Raw genomic sequence first — 22,490 nt, 5'->3', positions numbered from 1 at the left:
AATTAATCTGTTTAATGATGCAAAAAAATATTCATACAAGGACATCGAGTGAAAAGTTTAACGATCTACAACGGTGGTCTACGGGGGCAATACCAATGATCAAAAACTACTTCCTGGTGTGCACCACCGTACCTTCCAGTATTTAACTTTTCAGTCCAGAGCTGTTCCAGGCAAAGTTCGGGAGGTACTGGCTTTGCCTCGACTTCATGTTCATTCGCTGAAACATTGAACGAGATGTGACAATTACGATGATAAATGGCCGATGGTGAAGGCGAACCAACACGCAGCCCGTATGACGCGTTCGATGAAGCTGGAGACTGAGAACGTCTGCAAGTTGAAGCCAAAGAAAGTCGAAAATCTCAATATTTTGTTCCGAAATAGTAGACTCATCAATGCAAGTCGTGTGACAATTTACGCACCCACTGGAAGCCATATTGGAATGTGAAGGAGAGCGCGTGCGAGAGAGCATGGCACCAGTGAAAGCTGGTCCCGAGGGAGACATGACCGGCGCAGACTTATTTGGAAATGGGGTGCAAAAGACAGGAAGTTCCGGACAAGGACTGTACAATATGCTGCTGCTGCTGGACACACCCAGGCCACTTGCACCAACGGCAAAAGGCAGGGTTATCGAAGGGTCCGCAGGACCCAACACTGAGCTACGTTCCTGGTGAATCAAAATATTGGACAGGTAATGAGAATATTGCAGCCACCTGGTAAAACATTCCTAACTGCAACTATGGAAATTTACTCACTTGCGGTTGCACTCTCCGAAGAGTCCAGATAATGTGCACACTGTGCTCCCTGTCATAGGTCATCACCAGCGATGGCTCAGTGGAAGTGAAGACCACCACTTGGTTCTGTTCGGCCATATATCTCACAGAAGGTAAAGTCCCGCGGCCTGCACACAACCCATAAAAGATGAGGATACCTGACAGGTATTAGTCACACTTCCTCAGACTTTTAACTCGATAACACCTTGCTCACGTTCTCCACAAAACTTGTATAATATGAGGTTAACAAGTTGAAATGACTGCACAGAATCACAAAGACTGAGCATTTTCTTTCAATAAAAAGAAATGAAAAGCTATCCTGCCTGGCCTTCAATTGTATTAAATGGCTTAATAATCTTCTCATTCAGCCCAGCACAATGAATCACTATTAACCTTGGAGAATAATAAACGCTTTCTGCTCCCTGCACTCTTTTGTCCATTATTTTCTCTTTCCCCGAGAAACACCTTTTGTCTACGACTACGCTCTCTTGATTTGTACTTGCAAAATGAAAGATTTTTCAAGTATATTGGTTGGTCTTGTGCGTTATTCTGTCTATCAATCGCCTACAGGTCACAACATTAAACCGATCTTCATTAAACATCACCAGATGGTAGAGTTGGTCATAAGGAAGATAGTGTAGGCTGTTATGTCATTTCGTGTTTTTTTTTTGTTAAAAGCAAAATTCCACTTGATTCCTTGTGTTTGGGGTGTCACATGTTCGAAAAAATAGGTTGTTAATTTTTTAAAACGGATTAAGGGTGTCAAATCCAAGATGGCCGCCAAAATATATAAATTCCATTAAAACTGGTATTCTGAACACAGTATGAGGTCCAAATTAATGATAATACCCATAATTTCAATACCAAGGAGTTCAAAAACAATTAATTACAATATGGCAGTCAAATTCAAAATGGTGGAAAAATCCAAGATGGCCGCCACTTCTTAAATAACCACAGTACAAAAACTTAATGTTCTTGATAACACAAATTGTGAATGATGAAATAGGTCCATTTTGGTGGTAATGCCCACAAGTAATGCTAGGCCGTTGGGGAAACATGTTACTGATTCGTTGAAATCGGTGGATGCCAGCCATAGTGAGAAATAGTGAGAAAATCCAATATGGCTACCACTGTTTTACACAAAGGTCCACATTGCTATAACAATGATAGCGTAATGTAATTTCCTGTTTGACCATATTTAAATATTCCTGTCTCACAATCATCCGTTTTACCTTACAAGTCCTCGTGTTCATCTCCCACAATGTTCTGAGCTGATTGTTCATTGTTGCTACAGCCGTAGTTCAAACAGCTACAGACCTCTGTGCATGGGAGTTTATTGCTGCGGCAACTACAGGAGTTTCCTTTGCACCCTGATTTGCAGCCACATTTTACCAGCTTAGTCACGGCCTCTGGTGCTGGAGGGTTCAAACACATCACCGGAAGAAATCTATTTTCCTCTGACTTCCATCCGTAGTCAGTGGGAGAAGGAAGGGACGGTTGACTTTCGCATGCCTGCATCCATATCATTGCAATATAATGTGCTCGCAGAATGTGTGGTGTCAATGATCCAGAGGTTGGAGGCAGACTCTCTCCCTCGGCCTGTCGATTTGAGTACAAGAACCATCGTAGTGCATTTACTTTGGTGTGTGTTTTGGATCTGTACAACAAGCAAACGAACCTTTCCAGTTGGTCAATTGCGTTTGGAGAGGGTGTAGCAGCAGATTTGCCAAGTGAAGCAAGTGAATCCAGTATCATATCATCGCAGGACATGAACACCTTCATACACCAGTCCTTTGTCCTGCCGGCGAACCTGCCACACATATCTGATCCTGTGAAAGAATGAAACCTGAGAATAGCTGAGGTGCGGTTAACTCCTAACTTTTCAAAGATAGGTTTGACTGCAATTTTCCTATTCAGTTTTCCTTTTCCGGTAAGGAAATATGTCTCAGCAGGTAGCTGTGGATACATGTGGATCATCAGCAAGAAGACATCGGTATCTGGAGAGTCTATTACAAGTTCTACATCGCCGTTAACTGTTAGGGCATGGAGCAAGAGTAACGTATCCGCTTCTTCATGACCGTGTTTTACCAATTCATCAGGCACACTTACATTGCCTTTTGTCTCAGTGCCGAAGGTTACCATGAACTTCTTCAATTTGTTGGCAGAGCTGTTGCTGTGATCCAGAGTCTTTGCAGCTAAATACTCTACAAGTTCTGCCTTGGTTTTGACACTTGAAAGGAAGTCCTTCAAGGAAATATTCTGGATCAGTGTACTATCTTGGATGTGATAGTAGGTCGAGTTTCCCTTTGTTCTCTTTTTTCTCATTTGCTCTTTCAGAGAACTTTCGACGTATCTGTCAAATACTAGTCTTACTTCGTCGTAGTTAGCTGCAATCCTGATAAGCTTTTCAAGAAATGACATGGCAAAATCACTGCATGTTTGCATTTTGTCTGTCTTGGAGATGGAGTTAACGAGGGCCATGCCATCTATGACTACAACTTTATAAATTTCTCAGACATGTCGGAGATGTCAGTTGAAGCTTCTTGCTCAGGCTGCGCTTCTTGTACTTCAGGCGCCTCGGCTTGGGGTGGTACTTCAGTTTGGGAGTTTTCACTCAATACTTGGTCGCCAGAAACACTCGGTATGGCATTAGCTGGATCGCTTGTGGCTTCTGTTGGGCTAGGTTGCTCCTTGGTAACTAGCGCTTCAAGATGATGAAGGACCTTAGCCTTGTCATATGCTAGGAGAAGTGACCCATCCGAAGCGAAAAGGGCACGTGGAACAATTCCAAATTCATACTTCCCAATACAGTCCTTTAGATCAAGGTCTGGACGGCTTCTTGATGCTACTATAAACCTCTGTAGGAGTCCTCGTTCTTCTTTGACTTTAATGAGTTTGTCACCTGCTTTCACTTTCTTCACTGTGTTGGCACTTTTGAAAGTGCCTATGTTCTTTCTCTTCATTGGATCCCACACTGAAAGTTTTCCTTCTGTAAGGCGTTCTTTGACAAATGTCTGGAACAACTGTTGTCCGATGGCATCGCGGTCTACTATGTCCTTTGTTACCTTTTCATCAATTACTTTCTTGGTAAGAAGGTTACACAGGTCACTCTCATCGGTTACGAATGCGTCTCCATGAACAACAAATACCTCTGTCAATCTAGCGGAATTTCTCATTACTCGGGTGGACTTTCCCCCTGTGATCTCGTGGTGTTGGTCTCTGGTATCAGCACCTTCCATGCCATATTCTCTTTGAAACTCCTCTACTAGATTAGACAAGTCAGGTGCAATCAGGAAGAAATGGTCTAGAGCTCTCTCAATTTGGGTTATTCCAGTAATGCCTCCAATGACCTTGAGTTTGCGGTTCTCCTGCTCAATTCCGTGATCTGGACCTATTGAAGTGAATGCAGAAATCCCCTTCGTCACACAGAAATTTCCTTTCAGGAGTTCTGCCCAGACATCTGGAAAAACTTGTTCTGTTTGCTGCATTGTTGACAGGTACAAAGGGAGCAAACGTGCGTAGTTCAGGTGGTCGTGAGCAAAGAAGTACTTGATAAGAGCTTCAGTGCTTTCCATATGCAGCAGCAGGTCCCGTTGTCTGGTAGCTCTAATATACTGAAGGATAGTTTCAAACTGCCTCAAGTAGTTACGGATGTAGTGTTGAATTGGTGCTGGATTGCTTTCAAACTGTCCCAACTTTGTGAGGATATCTCTAGATTCGAACATGGTCATGGTTTCTCTGACGGCATCTCTGAGGTTTTGACGGTTGCCTGTGTTCATGCTGATATCTTTCTGATATGCTTTTTCCAAATCAATGGACGCTTCACTTAGGAACACTTTCTCTTCTGGTGCTTTTGTTAGGAACCTGTCAAAGTAGAGATGGTATAGAGCAAGCAATGTTACAGTATGTGCTTCTAGGGACCTGTAGAGATGTTTTCCATTTGGGATTTGCGTTACGGTTGTTGGAGAATATAGTCCAGCTTCGACCCAAGCCTGGTCAATGCCGCTTCCTTCTGCCATATTGAAATTGAATTTGAATTTGACTGCCATATTGAAATTAATTGTTTTTGAACTCCTTGGTATTGAAATTATGGGTATTATCATTAATTTGGACCTCATACTGTGTTCAGAATACCAGTTTTAATGGAATTTATATATTTTGGCGGCCATCTTGGATTTGACACCCTTAATCCGTTTTAAAAAATTAACAACCTATTTTTTCGAACATGTGACACCCCAAAGACAAGGAATCAAGTGGAATTTTGCTTTTAACAAAAAAAAAACACGACAGCCATTTTTAAGACATAGCAGCCTACACTAAGAAGCCTATTCATTGTGAGGTCAAAGGTCATCTTGAGGTCAAATTTCTAAAATTGTCATTTTTCATCCAATTGACTTGAAAATTGAACAGCATTGGCACATTGAGTCATTAAATTGGGAAACCAACTACTTTTGAGGTCAAAAAGTCAAAGGTCAACTCAAGGTCAAGCTTCTAAAATCATTAATTTTCATCTGAAAAATCTTCACTTTTCATCCGATTAACTTGGGGATTAAACATTTGGTCTTCAAATGTTCTAAAGAGCATGGCGTAATAGAACTACATGCTGAAGAGCACAGGGGCCATTACACACCCCTCCTTCACACCGTTGGTGATGGCGAAGGGGTCTGTGCATCCACTACACTCCACAACTCTGTCAGCCATTTCATCATGAAATTATTGTATCCAATTTACAAATTTATAAGGACATCCAGGCTTGACTTAGACTTTCCACACTGACACAGCTGGACTTAGACTTTTCCACACAGATGGGAGTGCGGCCTCTGTGGGAGGCACTATGGCGTGAACGAGTCAACTGTGCACTACATAAAGAAAAACGAGAAAGTGATTTGCGAAAGTGTCGTGGCGAGCCCCATACCTAGCACCAAAGTGGTTACCCATGTCAGGGACGTTCACATCGGAGTAATGGAGAAGGCATTAAATGTGTGGGTAGAGGACAATGGCCAGAAAACACGCCTTTAAGCAGACCTCCGATTCGTGAAAAGGCAAAGTGCATGCACGATCATCTTTCCTCCAGTTAAAGAGGGGGTTGGATGACGTTTTGCTGCCGTCCAAAGAGCTGCACAGAAACGTGCAGCACTCAATCACCATTTTTGTCACCCTGGCCCCTCTACCTTAACACCTCCAGCGCCCTCACCTACAACACCTTTGGTGGGTGCATGACTTATCAGCATCCTCAACCTGCATCCTCTTCAGAGGAGTTCACTGGATTCGAACTCATCATAATCATCATTATAATCACATCAAAAATTATGTCGTATCTTAAATAAAAATTAGAAAGTTCCTGCTGTTGTTGTTTTTGTATTTGTAAGCATTTTTAATGAAACTGTAATCACGTGCAATCGTGTTTGTAAAATTTAAAAATTTTCCCTTAAGGAATCATGAACCACTGGGAACCAATCCCCTTTTGTCTCATTTAAATAATGCCCCGATATTCTTCGCAGATTTGACATTCACGTCATTTTCCAGGAACGTATCCCTCGCAAATATCAGGATCTTACTGTATTTGACCTTTCGATCCTGCCTTAGGGCTCCAGGGGGCAGGGCCAAAATTATACTGCTCTCGCACCTTCTTGCCGTGTCGTGATCACAACTACCATGTTTGGTGAATGTCTGCACAACCGTTTAGGAGGAGATAAGAGTGACGGACAAACAGACAGATAGACAGACTACACTATCCCCTTTAAAAAACAAAAACCATGGGGACAATAATTTAATATCTATTGCATAACTGAATTGCTATCATAATGTAATGACTCCAAAATATATGCAATGCACTGTTTGGACGGTGTTACATGAGTGTGGCTTTGCTACACCAACCCGTGGAGCTGGTCAGAACCGGAGCAATCTCATCCAGCGGGTGCAGAAGGCTGAACAACGTGGGATACGGCATGCTGGCAACAGGAGTAGAGCCAAGGGTTAAAAATTAGGCTCACAAGCACACTGCAAAATTTCAGGTCGTGTTATGGAAAGACATAAATATATTCATTTTCCCTACAGTTGCTGCTGTTTCGTATGCAGCCTGTGACTGCAGGTTACATTATTTTCTGGAAGTGCTGCTGTGCCACGGATGCAGTGCCCCTGTTATCAGTATGCTGGGAGTCACTTTGCTGACCTCGGAAGGATGACAGGCTGAGTCAACACCTGTTGTTATTTCAATGGCACGACAGGGGCTCAAACACAACACCCTAAGATCTTAAGCCAGCCACCTTGACCGTTAAGCCAACACCAGCCTTACTTCCCCGCAGTGTCTGAGGCTCATGGAGGAGCGTGTACATATCGAATTAAACATTGAACAAGGACATGCGAGAAGATATCAGTGCACTGTTATGCAAATTACAAGGACATTAGCAGAGAATTAACAAATCAAGAATAGATTACACAATCTGTGGCTATGATTAGACAGAGTAGAAGGAATTCTGCAGAAAATTGACAATTTTTCAGATGAAAATTGGTGATTTTAGAAGTTTGACCTTGAGGTGACCTTTGACATTTTGACCTCAAAAATAGTTGCTTTCCCAATTCAGTGATGCACTATGTAATTGCTGTTGAATATGCAAGTTAATAGGATGAAAAGGGATGATTTTTTCAGATGAAAATTGATGATTATAGATGACTCTGGACATGTTGCTTCTGCTGTCTCAACAATGGATGGAGGTCCTCAATGCCAAACAGGAAATCAGAGCTGTCTCACTTGACATATCACGTGCCTTCGATACGATCTGGCACCCAGCTCTGCTCACCAAACTCACCTCCTATGGTATTCAGGGAAATCTCCACTCATGGCTTGCGGATTTCCTCTCTGGTCATAGGCAACGTGTGGCCCTGAATGGATTTCTCTCATCTTCCCTTCCTGTTCTGGCTGGAGTTCCCCAAGGTAGTGTTCTGGGCCCTGTGCTATTTCTGGTCTTCATCAATGACCTCTCCGACTCTCTGGAAAATCCTCTCTATCTCTTTGCTGATGACTCCACTATCTGCCGCTCCATTCCTCATCCCTCAGATCGGCAGTCTGCAGCCTCCTCACTCTCTGCAGACCTGGACAAAATCACAGACTGGGCAAACAAGTGGAACATGTCTTTCAATCCTGACAAATCTCACACTCTTACGATGTCTCTCCGAAAAGACCGACTAGACAACCCTCCCATCTACTTTCTGAATAATCCTCTCCAAGAAGTTCTGTCGCTCAAGCTTTTGGGTCTCACTATCTGCCATGATCTTTCTTGGGAAAACCACATTTCCAAGCTGGCCTCCAAAGCCAGTTGCCGACTGGGCATCCTCCGTCGTGTGAAGTCCTTCCTTGGTAAACCTGAGCTCCTCACCACATACAAGGCTTTCATCCGCAGCTCAATGGAATACTGTTCCCCCCTCTGGGCTGGTGCTCCTGCCTCACACCTTGCTCGGCTTCACGCTGTTGAGGCCAAAGCTTTCAGAATCATTGGAATCTCCTGCGATGTAGTCAACTCCGAGGGCCTGTCACTCACTCACCGCAGGCAGGTTGGTGGTCTTTCTGTCTTCTACCGACTCCTCTCCGGCCTTGCTCCCCCAGCTCTCTCTGTGCTCTGTCCCCCCAATATTCCTTCAGGTCGCACAAGATCCGCCTGCAACCCTCTTGTGGTTAAACTGCCAAAGCCTAGGCTCTCTGCTCACCTTCACTCTTTCATTCCCCTTTTCTCCCGCCTCTGGAACAAACTCCCCCACTCCCTTCAATCCCACTCCTCCCTCCAGGTCTTTAAAACAGCTGTTCACCACCATCTCTTATCTTCCCCCATCGAAAACCTTGATCTTTTCTACCCCCGGTAATTCACCCCAGAGTCCTTGCAGTGTTCATATGTTTTATTCCTCTCCCACCTCCCCCCAAGTCCTCCCGATGTCCCTGCTCTCAAATGTTGTGTTTGTGTCCTTCCCCTTCTCTCCCCATCTTGTCTGCCGCTCCCCTTGTTTTTTGTGTTTTGTGTGTCGGTTTGTCTTTTTGTGCGATTAATGTTAGCTCTTTCACGAGCCTCGATCTTGTATACAAAAAAAAAAAAAAAAAAAAAATTTTTTTTTTTGATATGACACAAATTTTATAGATGCACATACATATTTTACAGACACTTTTACTGACTTAGACGTATTTTTCAGTACGTCCTTTAAAGATGCACTCACATTTTTTAATACACGTATTTTATAGACGTTCTCACAATTCTTAATAGAACATCATTTATGGACATAATCACATTCTAATAGCACATACTTTATAGACATAATCACATTATAATAGTACATACTTTATAGATATATTCGCATTGTAACGGTACGTATATTATAGATGTGCTCGCATTGTAATAGTATCTACTTTATAGACATAGTCAGATTCTAATTGCACATCCTTTATAGACATACTCACATTCTAATCGTATGTATTTTGTAGACATGGTGGGATTCTAATTGGACATACTTTATAGAGGTACTTGGTTGAAAAGGATGACGTGCAAGGCAGGCTACCATCAGGTGCCATTTGTGGCTTACGTTGGCACATTATGTGCAGGCAGACAAACAAACAAACAAATGGACCCAAATGCAATACCCTTTGCAGTTACGAGGGTAACAAGACAAAGAAGAAGAAAAGGAAGAATTAGATGAAGAGGCATTTGCGACCATTTCCACATTTTTCATGGGGTTTTCCCCAGCTATAAACTGTCATCCCGGTGTTTCACAGGCAGGGTGATTCATCAATGTGTACGTCATCCTTCGTAGGGACATTAAACTGGCATCCCATCTGCCAACATTCATTGGTGGACGTTAAAGATCCCACGGTGTCCTTCGTGAAGAGGAGGCGAGCTATCACGGAAAGCTTGGTAGAGCACCTTGAACAAATTACAAATTCCTGTCCTAACCAGCAGAGAGCATTGAATCAGCGGCACTGCCGCACCCTCAGCCAATGATGCTGATACCCTGCAGCTTTATACTGCATACAAACAAAGAAGATTATCTATATATATAAAAGAAAGTTTTTGTTTGTTTGTTTGTCTGCACGCGCTAATCTCGTGAACGGTGAAAGATAGGAGGAAACCTCTGAAACAAAAAATGTCGGGACGGGCCCCGGGAAGGTTGTAGGCTAGGTGGCGAGGCCGGTCGAGGCTGCCTCGGCCGTGCTGTGCCCATTTCACAATTAAAAGCTGAGCTGAATTATAGTAGTCAATCTTCTGCGGCCGTGAGTAAAAGCTGAATTATAGTAGTCAATCTTCTACGGCCGCGAGTAAAAGCTGAATTATAGTAGTCAATCTTCTACGGCCGCGAGTAAAAGCTGAATTATAGTAGTCAATCTTCTACGGCCGCGAGTAAAAGCTGAATTATAGTAGTCAATCTTCTACGGCCGCGAGTAAAAGCAGAATTATAGTAGTCAATCTTCTACGGCCGCGAGTAAAAGCCTGTGTATCGGACTTAAAGTTCAATCCGATACTAACAAGGCTGCTTTCTTGCTTTATAAACCCATACCTATAACTTCAAAGGACTTGCAATATCATGTGTTATGTAACACAGTTATATCACAAATATAAAGACAATGGTTTTCAATTACCTTTGTTTGTTGCTTTTCTATAATCCTGAGCACTATTTTGAGGCCTTTATTGGATTCCTTGACCCAGAAAACATAGGAGTAGCATATTTAATTAAGTTTCTAGATTGACTAGAAGCCGAGATAGCGCAAAATATGTATTTTATGGCGGCCATTTTGAAAATCCAAAATGGCGGCCATGCAGGTGTTTGTGCAAATGCCAACATTGATTTTCGGATTTTCATGCTCTGATGATTTCAAAAATGTACAGGTTTGCTAATCTCCCAAAATTTTGAACGAAATTATATTTGTTAACATAGTGAACCTGACTCTATGTACAGAAGATTAAATTCATTCAAAAAGAACCCGGGCAACGCCGGGTGCATTCAGCTAGTATATGATAATTTAATTTGCCATACATACCTCAAATTCGGAATCTCAGATGACATTATTGCTCTTTCTAATAAAAGACCATATTTCACGGTCCAAACATTGAAGACCTGCATGCAACAAAAAGAAAAATCCAACACCAAACATTGCAAATTCATAAAGTTTTTCCAAATAAACAAAAGGATATTTTTGTGCAAAATGCTTGGAATACCAACAAACTGGACAGAAGTTATTATTTAAGTCACAACATCCGTCGGATATCACCGATGAGTCATTGCGCACTTGCCTGAAACGGCACAGGGACGATGAAGTCTTGGCCATCGGATGTGTGGACATTGATCAAGTCTCTCTGCACGATGCACACACTTTTGAGCACTTTTTCTGTACCCAGAAACACAGCGGGTATTGAAGCATCCGCAAAGGTGAGCAAAATAGAATGGGATATTAAAATAAAAACAAAGAAAATGTAAAGATCGTGTTTTACCAGACGAGCATTCATCCTTTTTACCATCGTCGTTCCAGTCTCTGAAGTCACACCATAAGGTCTGTGAAAGAGCAGAGGTATAACAAGACTCAAACCCTGGGAATGTCAAAAGACAAATATAGACATAGACGGATCTCATCCTATCAAAAAATAATTCTCCAAATTTCGAAACCTGGTGGACAGGTTGCGTGTGTGACAAGGACGAACTGACTCGATTTTGGTGAAGATCCGATTCCAGACACGAGGAATTTTTTTAGTTTTTAAAGTGATTCTTCAGCATTGAGAGATGGACCAAAATTATATTTCAAAAAGTTGTGGACGAGTTGTAGGAAAACTAGGTGGATGTGTTGGTTAGGTCATAAGAACAATCCAATTAGATTTTGGTTCAGGTCCGAATCCAAATCTGGCCTATCAGTGGGATACAAAACGTAAACTGTTCAGCCTGGCGGAGGTGTGAGCTCTACCAAGTGCCGTTGTAGTTACTTTCGTTATTAGAAGAGGCCTTGGAAAAACGCCACGATTAGCGATCTTAACACGGATTTCATCCAAGGCGGAAAACCCCTTTCGGGAAGGGGGCAAATTAAGTCGCTACAACCTCCATTGGGTGACCTTTAGTCTTCCTTCCAAGCTTGGTTGAGATTGGATAAGTAACGACCGAATATATCGGGGTCACAAAAAACATCAAGACAGACAGACACTAAATTGTGTATTTTAGTATGATCAAAGCTTCCTTGCTTACGAAGGCAAAGAAGGAAACCAAAACAACCTTTTTAACAGGATGATCAACGGTGAAAGATTTGTAGACGGAAGAGAAAGGGTAAGTGCCACGACTCCATGTGACCACTTTTCCTGAAGAGTACAACTCCTCCTCGTGAGGTTCACCATTGGGCTGCACAACCTTTCGCACTTCCCAAGCTTCCTCCTATAATGGAAGAAAATTGGTTGGAAAATTGGTAGAAGCCAATTCATACTGCAACTTCTCCAGAAGTGTGCCCCAAGCATAGGATGGACGTGGCAAAGTTACAAGTTTACCAGCTGCAGCAAACTATTTGGAGAATCAATGAGTGAAACATCAAACTGACCAGAAAACATCATACACGTGATTATCACACCTCCGGTGACTCCAAAAGAGTCGCGTGATGCAGAAAACCAGCCAAGCTCGATTCATGATCCACGGGGTAAGCCAGAACCCTAGCCTGCAGCGAGCGCAGTTCCAATCCAGGGGGCACCGGATGTCGAGAACTTTGCTCTCTACCGAACGGCACAAACTCATGCAGGTCCGTGACAGCAATCATGATCTCTTGTTTGTCTCCAGAGAGCGACATGAGGAAGGCCTAGAGGCCAGCAGGCATGTCTGCAAGGCACCACAGACACCAAAATCTCTGTACTGCAATATTATGGGAGACATGGAAAGCAATGCATCACTTTACATTCAACGATAATTTAATGCATCTCAGACAATCAAATTGGAGATATTCATTAAATTAAGAAGTAAATTCCACTCTTTAATCTTATGTTCCTCTTTCTCCTATTTGCGGAACTACCATCCATAGACTGAGGATCCAATTCTTCAAATTGACGATGCACCATCTCACGATTGCCATCCCTACTCACGATCTTTTGTACTCCCATGAACCCCATCTCAACCAAACCCTCTTACTTGCCAATGGCTGTTTCCTCCTCTCCTCTTTTCCTGTTTGCTGGTTCCCTTGTTTGTCTTGTTGTGTCTTACTACTGCCTCACTGCCCCAGAAGCTAACAAAGTGACGACGTCTCACCTCCTTCGGGGAGGAAGCCATATTGATTTCCTCTTTCTTTCCTTCCAACAAATTACAATTGCACAGCATTCCTTTATTTTCAAGCTAATACTCTTCAACTTTGCCATGGAGGGACCTCTTGATCCAATATAGGCAAACCTCTTTTGTTTTTGTTTCTTATTTAGGTTCCCAGTCCAATTTTAAGGGTTCAAATGTGAAACACAAACTAGAATGTTACTTTGCGATGTTGACCGATATACCCCGCCAACACAACACGATTATTACAACACGATTACAACACAAAATCATTATCTTCTTCTTCTTCTTTATCTTCTCTTCTTCTTCTTCTATCTTCTTTATCTATCTATCTATCTATCATCTAAATCCATATTTGTGAACGTCTACATGTTCGGTTGTGCCTCATGGACAGCCTAAATAAGTGACTTAGCGAGGGAAGAAGGGATCCAAGTAGGGGTAACTTTTCATGACAAAAAAACATGGGCACATCAGATTTAGACTAGGGGCATGCCCAAGGGGCGTGGTTTCCTCTGACCATAAAAATCCCACTACAAATAAACAGAATATCAAACGAAATTGCGTGACTGACTATTTTCCGGGCAACGCCGGGTAACTCTGCTAGTTATACACACTTGTACTAAGTTTGATTAAAATCCCTTCAGCTGTTCTTAAGTGTGACATTTTTACCTGACATGACATCTCACCTTTGACACCGAAATCAAATGAGTTAATCTTTGCATAATAATACACACTTATGCCAAGTTTGGTCAAAATCCCATCACTGGTTCACAAGTTAGCTCAGTAACAGAATTTTTACCGTACGAGACCTCTGACATTTGACCTGTCGACCCCATAATCTAATCCATTTATCTTTACATCATTATACATACTTGTAACAAGTTTGATTTGGTTCCATTCAGCCATTCTTAAGTTATCGTAAAAACGAAAACCTATCACGGACGGACGTACGCATGAACGAACAACCCAAAAACATAATGCCTCCGGAGACATCATTGGCGGAGGCATAAAACCCACACATTTTGTCTGGTCATTCCCTTGTACAGAAGTCAATAGAGATGAAGGTGTGCACCAAAGTGCTTTCAAATATTTACAATAGGGTTTCCTAGGAAAAAAAATCTGATTCGAATCCTTTTCAGGTTATACAAGGGTTGAAGGTCAAAATGAGTCATGAAATTAAGGGTTTGGGCTCGCCAAGTTCAAACCAATGCAAGCATGCATTGACACAAAAGTAGCTTCCCATAGCCCATTTAGAATAAACAAGCGTTACGCCGAGGTCCCCCGTCGGTGAAGTGATGCGAGTTGACAAAGTGGAAGACGCAACGCGGCCATCTTGGATTTTGACGTGGCGACCCAATTTTGAATAGCGTTCTTTCTTATGCGTAGATACACCCACACACCAGATCAGACGTTAGTAGTTCGTTTATTTTTCAAGATATTTCGCTCACAAGGTTCAGACATATATATATGGTGGCGGCCATCTTGGATTTTGACGTGGCGACCCAATTTTCAACAACGTTCTTCCTTATGCGTAGATACGGACGGGAAAACCATAGTCCCCCTTTCGCTCCGCGGTGCGACGGGGGACAATAAATGTGTGTCATGTCATGTTGCTTCCAGGTGGGAAGGGTATTACAAGTCTCAACCCTTTACAGTACAGTATTCCTGTCCCTGCGTTTTCCAGTGCAATGCGGTGTTTTTAATTATAAACAGTGATTTAGGCATGTTTTTGCGACAATTTATGATTAAATCATGCACTACAAATGACTGACTTTAATTTAATTTTGACAAATAAATTATGACTACAAAGTGAATCATGCACGTAACCCGGGTTATCGATTTCTATTTTCGGGAGCGATTGAGGGAGCCGCCAGTTGCCTATACACCGCCTAAATAAAGGTATGCATCAGAAGACGGTGTTTTTTTGTTTGTTTTTTGTATACAAGATCGAGGCTCGTGAAAGAGCAAATGGCATGCTTGGAACAAGCTCGCCCTTCGAGCAGGCACTCTGTTAGTGTTCAATAAGGTGGTGTATAAAGCTGCTTCAATAGCACTTAACTTCTGGAATATTTTAAGGATTTAAAAAAATCATTATTTAATTTAAATTGAAGTTCCGTATATACTTGAACACTGCGCTGAGTTCGTGTTCTATGACCTCTCTAGTTGGTAATGGAACACACCCCAACACTCATAAGGTCAATAATAGTGACAAATAGATTTAAATAAGTGAACCCAAGGTCCATTAAAAGAGTCTATGCTATAACAAATACGTACATACAGGTGTGTGTGTGAATATTATTATATGTATCTATATAATTATATCTATATACATCGATATCGATATCTCTATATCTATATATCTATATATCTATACACAAAGAATTAAGTTAAGCACCCCCCCCCCCGTTTTTTTACAACCTCGCACATTACAAGTTTGTTGTCGTCAAAACAGTGTAATATACCCATGATATTGCTATATTTTCTGGAGAAGTGATATTATGGTCACATAAAAACATAACAATCATGCCGTTTTCAATATTTTATTCTGAATAATTTAAGGTGAAATTTTTTGGGAATTTTAGGCATATTTTCACCTCAATTTAAGTATGGAGCTATAGGTCCATCACGGACAGTGTGGATGACGTTTATGTTTTCTAACGTACAGTCATTGTTCTGAGAAGACCTCTAGCGATCTTTGCGTCAATAACGTGTGTAGGACCCACGTGATCGGATCACTGACTCAACCCTACGTCTCATAGACCCTGTAAGCCGTCGTATGCGTTGCTGTGGCAGGTTGTTCCATTCCCGATGTAATGCACGTTCCAATTCATCCAGATTGGCTATTGGAGGGACCATCTTCGCAATTTGTCGTCCCAACATGTCCCAAACGTGCTCGAGGGGGTTCAGGTTCAGGACAGGATTAGGGGGTGCTTAACTTAATTCTTTGTGTAGGGGTGCTTAACTTAATTCTTTGTGTATATATATACAGTCACGTGAAAAAGTAAGTACACCCCATGTAAAGTTTTGACTTTTTCAACATATTTCAACATACAGCTATTTGATCTTCATTTCAACAATATTCATAGATAAAGGTGATATTATATAACAAATATCATGAAACATTTACATTTTGTAGTCCATTGTATAATTTAAATAAATATAAATGCAAATTTCGCATGTGGAAATGTATGTTGTAGCTGTATGTTGAAATATGTTGAAAAAGTCAAAACTTTACATCAGGTGTACTTGCTTTTTCACGTGACTGTGTGTGTGTGTGTGTGTGTGTGTGTGTGTGTGTGTGTGTGTGTGTGTGTGTGTGTGTGTGTGTGTGTGTGTGTGTGTGTGTGTGTGTGTGTGTGTGTATGTATGTATGTATGTATGTATATATATATATTGTTGTGGATATGAGGATTGTGTTTTTTTTATTGTTTTTTATTATTAGTGCTTTATTCTGGACCCTCCTTACTCCAGTTATGTATAAAGGTCAAAGGGCGTCCCATAATTAGGTCATAAACAATCACGTCAGCCAATCATAGATTTCCCCCTTGTTGATAGTTATATCTTTATTATGTGTATTAGGGTAAGGCCTTGTCTTCCATTAAGATGACACTCCATTGCACCAAGTGAAACAAGATAGATTCCCTTTCATTCCCATTCCCAAAATCTCCATTTCCAGCTACATCCCCTCCAAGTCTCCATTGCCAACTGCACTGGGCAGTTTGCCAGGTTTGTTACAGTGGTGGGTTGCTGATTTTTTTTTTTTTTTTTTGTATACAAGAGCGAACATTAAGCACACAGAAAGACAAACCGACACATAAAACATATAACATCGGGAGCGGTAGACAAGATGGGGAGAGAGGGGGTTAGGACACAAACACAACATTTGAGAGCAGGGACCGAGAGACATGGAGACATCGAGAGATCTGAGAGAGGGCGAGGGCTTTGGGGGGGGGGGGGGGCATGGGAAGGGGGCAGTGGGAGAGGTATAAAACATATGGACACTGCCAGGACTTCCAGGAAAGAAGTTGGAATTTCAAACAAGGTGGATCTGGGGTGAATTAGTGGGGGTAGAAAAGATCAAGGTTTTGGATGGGGGAAGATAAGAGATGGTGGTGAACAGCTGTTTTAAAGACCTGGAGGGAGGAGTGGGATTGAAGGGAGTGAGGGAGTTTGTTCCAGAGGCGGGAGAAAAGAGGAATGAAAGAGTGAAGGTGAGCAGAGAGCCGAGATTTCGGCAGTTTAACCATCAGAGGGTTGCTGGCAGATCTTGTGTGACCTGTAGGAATATTTGGGGGACAGAGCACAGAGAGAGCTGGGGGTGCAAGGCCGGAGAGGAGTCGGTAGAAGACAGAAAGACCACCTACCTGCCTGCGGTGAGTGAGTGAAAGGCCCTCAGAGATAGCTTCATCGCGGGAGATTCCAATAATTCTGAAAGCTTTGGTTTCAACAGCGTGAAGCCGAGCTAGGTGTGAGGCAGGAGCACCGGCCCATAGGGGAGAACAGTATTCCATTGAGCTGCGGATGAAAGCCTTGTATGTGGTGAGGAGCTCAGGTGTGCCGAGGAAGGACTTCGCACGATGGCGGATGCCCAGTCGGTGACTGGCTTTGGAGGCCAGCTTGGAAATGTGGTTTTCCCAAGAAAGATCATGGCAGATAGTGAGACCCAAAAGCTTGAGCGACAGAACTTCGTGGAGAGGATTGTTGAGAAAGTAGATGGGAGGGTTGTCCAGTCGATCTTTTCGGAGAGACATAGTAAGAGTGTGAGATTTGTCAGGATTGAAAGACATGTTCCACTTGTTTGACCAGTCTGTGATTTTGTCCAAGTCTTCAGAGAGTGAGGAGGCTGCAGACTGCCGATCTGAGGGAAGAGGAATGGAGCGGCAGAGAGTGGAGTCATCAGCAAAGAGATAGAGGATTTTCAAGAGAGTCAGAGAGATCATTGATGAAGACCAGAAAAAGCACGGGGCCGAGAACACTGCCTTGGGGAACTCCAGCCTGAACAGGAAGAGTAGATGAGAGAAACCCATTCAGGGCCACACGTTGACGACGACTAGAGAGGAAGTCCGCCAGCCATGCGTGTAGATTTCCATGGATACCAAAGGAGGAGAGTTTGGTGAGCAGAGCGGGGTGCCAGACCGTGTCGAAGGCACGTGATATGTCGAGGGAGACAGCTCTAATTTCCTGTTTGGCATTGAGGACCTCCATCCATTGTTGAGACAGCAGAAGCAGCATGTCCAGAGTAGAGTGACCTGGTCTGAAACCAAATTGATGATCAGAGATCAAGCCATTGGAGAAGAGGAAAGATTTCATATCCGAAGCAATGATGGATTCCATGACTTTGCTGATAATTGGGAGAAGGTTGATTGGTCTGTAGTTGCTAGGATCTGTTTTTGCACCTTTTTTGTGCAAAGCGGTGATGTTGGCTGATTTCCAAGCAGATGGCAGTTGACCTTGAGCAAAAGAGAGCGTGAAGAGAACAGAGAGAGGGTGAGATAGAGCGGCAGAGCAGGATTTTAGGACCCGTGGGCTGATGCCGTCGGGTCCAGTTGCAGAATCAGAGTCGAGGGTTGACAGAAACTTTTCCACCTTGTCAGGAGGAAAGGACACGGAGTCCAGGAGCAGCAGGGTACTTCTGGGTATGGTGGGTACAGAGAGGGATGGGTTTGGGACACAAGATTTAGAGGCAAACACAGAGTTGAGGCATTCAGCTTTTTCACGTGCGGAGTCAGCTGTTTAGCCGTTTTCAAACGTCATGTTCTTTGTTCATGTTCTTTGTTCATGTTCATGTTCCGAGTTCATGTTCATGTTCATGTTCATGTTCATGAACATGTTCATGTTCATGTTCATGTTCATGTTCATGTTTGTTCATGTTCTTTGTTCATGTACACATGACGTGTACGTTTGAGGTAAGGGAGGGGATGGAGGGGGAACAAACACCAGAAACGGATTTGACCAGACGCCACCAGGATTTGGAAGAGGGAGACAGATAAGAGAGTTCGGTCTTGAGAACGGAGAGATATTGTTTCCTGGCTCTTCTGAGGGTGGACACACACTTGTTTCGGGCTTTGTGAAAGGAAATGAGATTTCCTTCCGTTGGATTTGCTTTTCAGGAGACGAAGGCAAGTTGTTTCTGGGCAACAGCCTCACCACAAGATTCCGTGTACCATGGACGGGAGGAAGGGTATGACAACTGAAGACGAGATGGGATAAATCTGTGCATGAGAGAGAGCAATTTACTTTGGAAGAATTCCCAGGATGAGTTGATGTCAGAGGTGGTCGAGATGGGAGACCAGTCCAGATGATTGATGGCTGCTTGAAGACCGTGCCAGTTGGCCTGAGTGAAATGCCAGACTCGTCGACGCTGAGCAGGCTCCCTGAGGATGGTCAGAGAGATGTCCACTTTAACAAGGACATGATCAGATGATCCGATTGGAGCAGAAGAAGAGCAGCAGACATTTTCAGGGAAGTTAGTCATAACCAAGTCCAGAAGAGAAGATGTTCCGTTGACTGAGATCCGGGTCGGGAAATTGACAGATTGTGTCAGTCCCAGTGAGTCGCAGAAGTCCTTTGCTGAGGAGCCATGGCTGGTGAGAGAGGTACCCACACCCAGCCAACTGGCATGATGACAGTTGAAATCACCACATATGAGGAAGAGAGAGTTGGGATGAGTAGATAGAAGTTGGTCCATATTATCAGACAGCGAGATGTAGATGGAGTCATCACTGTTTGGTGGACGGTACAACACACATATGAACAAGAGGTGGGAGCGAAGGGGAAGCCGTAGCCAGAGGTATTCCTGTGGGTGAGGTGGAGAGAGTGCAGTGCAGGGCGAGTGAGGAAGAGAGTTTTTGATAAAGATAGCAACCCCGCCTCCAGGACGAGGCTCAGGTCTATCATACCGGAGGAGGGAGTAGCCCGGGAGAGATACTAAGGAATCAGAGACATCATAAAGGAGGAAAGTTTCTGTTAAGCAGATCACGTCTGGTTTGACAGAAGCAACCTGTATGGAGAGATCAGTTAAGTTTGAACGAAGGCCCCGGATGTTTGAGGTCCATACCGTTAATGAAGAGGAAGGGGGAGCATCAGATACAGAACAGGGGGGAGGAGGGGTAGGGTAAGATGTGGAAGAGGTGGAAGAGGTAGGGAGAGCTGTTGAAGGTGTGTCAGAGATTTCAGAATAGCTCGGAGAAAGGGAAGGATGGGGCGGACAAAAGGTTTGATGGTGATTGGGTGAGGCACAATGAGGTGTTATTTGAGGAGGGGGAAGAGCGAGGCAGAAGGTTGGGGGAGATGGAGGTGAGAGTTGGAAGGGGGAAGAAGCGGGGAGGACGCTTTGAGGAGGGGGAGTGAGAAGGGGGAAATTGAGAAGCAATGAGGGTGGGGAGATTTGAAGGGGAGGGGCGAGGGGGGAGTTTGGGAGGGAAGGGACAAGGGGAGGGATTTGAAAGGGATGGGATATGGGGGAGATTTGGAGGGGAGGGGTGAGGGAGGAGTCTAGGAGGGGAGGGGTGAGGGAGGAGTCTAGGAGGGGAGGGGCGAGGGGGCGTCTTGGCGGGGAGGGGTGAGGGGGTAGTTTAGGAGGGAGCGGGCAAGGGGGGAGATTTGAAAGGGATGGGTGATGGGGAAGATTTGGAGGGGAGGGGTGATGGGGAAGATTTGGAGGGGAGGGGTGATGGGGAAGATTTGGAGGGGAGGGGTGAGATTGGATTTTAGAAAGTGTACGATTTATGGGAAACGAACATTTATTGCAAAATGAGTTTCTTGTGACCTTCGAGTTAAAAATACGTTTAAGGACGCTGGATTTTGCCCCAAAGCCGCCATTAATCATGTGCTCAGCTCGGGGAAGAAGGGCGTGCCCGCCCATCGTCATCAAGGGCGGAGCCAGAGGGCCGTGCCGACCAATCAGGGCCGAGGCGAGCTAACCGATGGGCGTGTCCTAAAGGCCGGCGGCTTTATCGCCTGAGGCGCTATAAAAGCGCGCGCGCAAGAAGCAAGGGGGAGTTGTTGAGTTGAGTGGTTGGACCAGATGAGCTTTTACAGAAGTGGTTGGACCAGATGAGCTTTTACAGAAGTGGTTGGACCAGATGAGCTTTTACAGAAGCAGATGAGCTTTGACAAGACGAGAGAGACGAGTCCTGAAAAGAGCACGCGACGTCCACACAGCCGCAGCAGCAGCAGCAGCCACAGCAGCAACAACAGCAGCTTGGGGCCTGAACGGCAGTTTTGAGCAGGGCCGCGAAGGAACGGCGGCTGCTAAACGCGCCGATCGTGCGGCAGTATCCGTTGGACCTTCCACTCCCTCCAGCCATCCACCTCCTGCCTTTCCATCCTTTTGTGTACGTGAGTTTGTTCTGTGTGTCTTGTCCCTGGGTTAATTAAGACTGTAGGTAAGCTAGCGTTGCACTGTGTCTCTGAATTCTTCTGTAAATTATTTTCTTATCTTTCCTTCTTCCTTGGTTACTTTGAGCATGTAAATAGTAAGAATAAATTTAGTAGTATTTCCAACCTTTTTGTTTTTGTCTTCTTCTTCTTCACATCCGTGTCGCCTTTGTCTTTTCCCTATTGACTACCTGTGGCGCGATCCGGCCAACGTTCGGGAATCGGGTTAGTCGGGGTAACTGTTCGGCCGCGGTGCCATCCGCTCGGCAAACACAACATCTTATCCGCGGTCCGTAACAATTGGTGGCGGGAGCGGGGTCGGACCCGAAGCGCGCTTAACGCGCTCAAAATTACGAGCTGCTGAAATTTGATTTGTTTTAAAGAAAAACCCGAATTTTGAAATCGCGCCATGGCTAGTCAAGGCGATCGGATGCCGGTGGGGGAACTGGAGGAGGGGTTAGGGGTAACCCAGGATCAGAGGGAAGAAATGGAGGAGGGCAATGAGGAGGTGGTTGAGGAGGTTTCAGGCGCGCAAGATGGCGCTCTCGCGCACGAGGTTACGGGTGCGCAAAATGGCGCCTCGCACATGGCTACGGCGGCCGCGCCCGCCGCACAAGTGGGAGGGATTGATGTGCGGGACCTCATGGCGCAGATTAATGCAGCCATACTAATGGCGAATATGGGGCTAGAAGCCAAAATGGGAGAAATGAGGGACGAAGCGAGGGCTGATAGTGAGCGAACAAGGGACGAAGCGAGGGCTGATAGTGAGCGATTGGAGGGCCAAATGGGGGTAATGGGGGACGAAGTAAGGGGTACCAATGCCCAAATTAAGGGGTTAGACAAGAAATTTGAGGGGTTAGACAATGGGATAGAAGGGGTGAAACATGGGTTAACGGGGGTGGAAAATAGAATGGCTGCCCAGGAGAATCAGATAGAGGGGGTGAAAAATGGGTTAAGGGGGCTAGAAGATAGGATGGAAGGCAAATTGCGGGAAGTAGGGGAGCAATCCGCCCGGGAAATCAAACGGATGGGGAACCAGATAGAGGAGGTGAAAATCGGGTTAGAAGGTAAATTGGATGCTCA

The 22,490-nt window shown here is 44.2% G+C and overlaps 1 protein-coding gene across 1 annotated transcript in view; it reads right to left on the bottom strand.

The window, feature by feature from the left end:
- The window catches only part of LOC137411877 (anaphase-promoting complex subunit 1-like), a 57,694-nt gene that overhangs the window by 29,350 nt on the left and 5,854 nt on the right, over nucleotides 1-22,490 (bottom strand). The window contains exons 3-11 of the mRNA XM_078777453.1: nucleotides 12,349-12,590; nucleotides 12,003-12,158; nucleotides 11,237-11,297; nucleotides 11,039-11,133; nucleotides 10,786-10,862; nucleotides 6,648-6,721; nucleotides 753-898; nucleotides 420-664; nucleotides 133-327 (exon numbers count right to left, since the gene is read on the bottom strand). Coding sequence (XP_078633579.1) covers nucleotides 133-327; nucleotides 420-664; nucleotides 753-898; nucleotides 6,648-6,721; nucleotides 10,786-10,862; nucleotides 11,039-11,133; nucleotides 11,237-11,297; nucleotides 12,003-12,158; nucleotides 12,349-12,561 — 1,262 coding nt within the window. The 5' untranslated portion in view covers nucleotides 12,562-12,590. The remainder of the gene's footprint in view (nucleotides 1-132; nucleotides 328-419; nucleotides 665-752; nucleotides 899-6,647; nucleotides 6,722-10,785; nucleotides 10,863-11,038; nucleotides 11,134-11,236; nucleotides 11,298-12,002; nucleotides 12,159-12,348; nucleotides 12,591-22,490) is intronic.

This window comes from Myxine glutinosa, chromosome 5 (genome assembly GCF_964187855.1).
Source record: "Myxine glutinosa chromosome 5, kmMyxGlut1.1, whole genome shotgun sequence".
Classification (NCBI taxonomy): domain Eukaryota; kingdom Metazoa; phylum Chordata; class Myxini; order Myxiniformes; family Myxinidae; genus Myxine; species Myxine glutinosa.
Note: the sequence above shows the minus strand (reverse complement) of the source record. Positions and strands in the feature narration are given on the sequence as shown.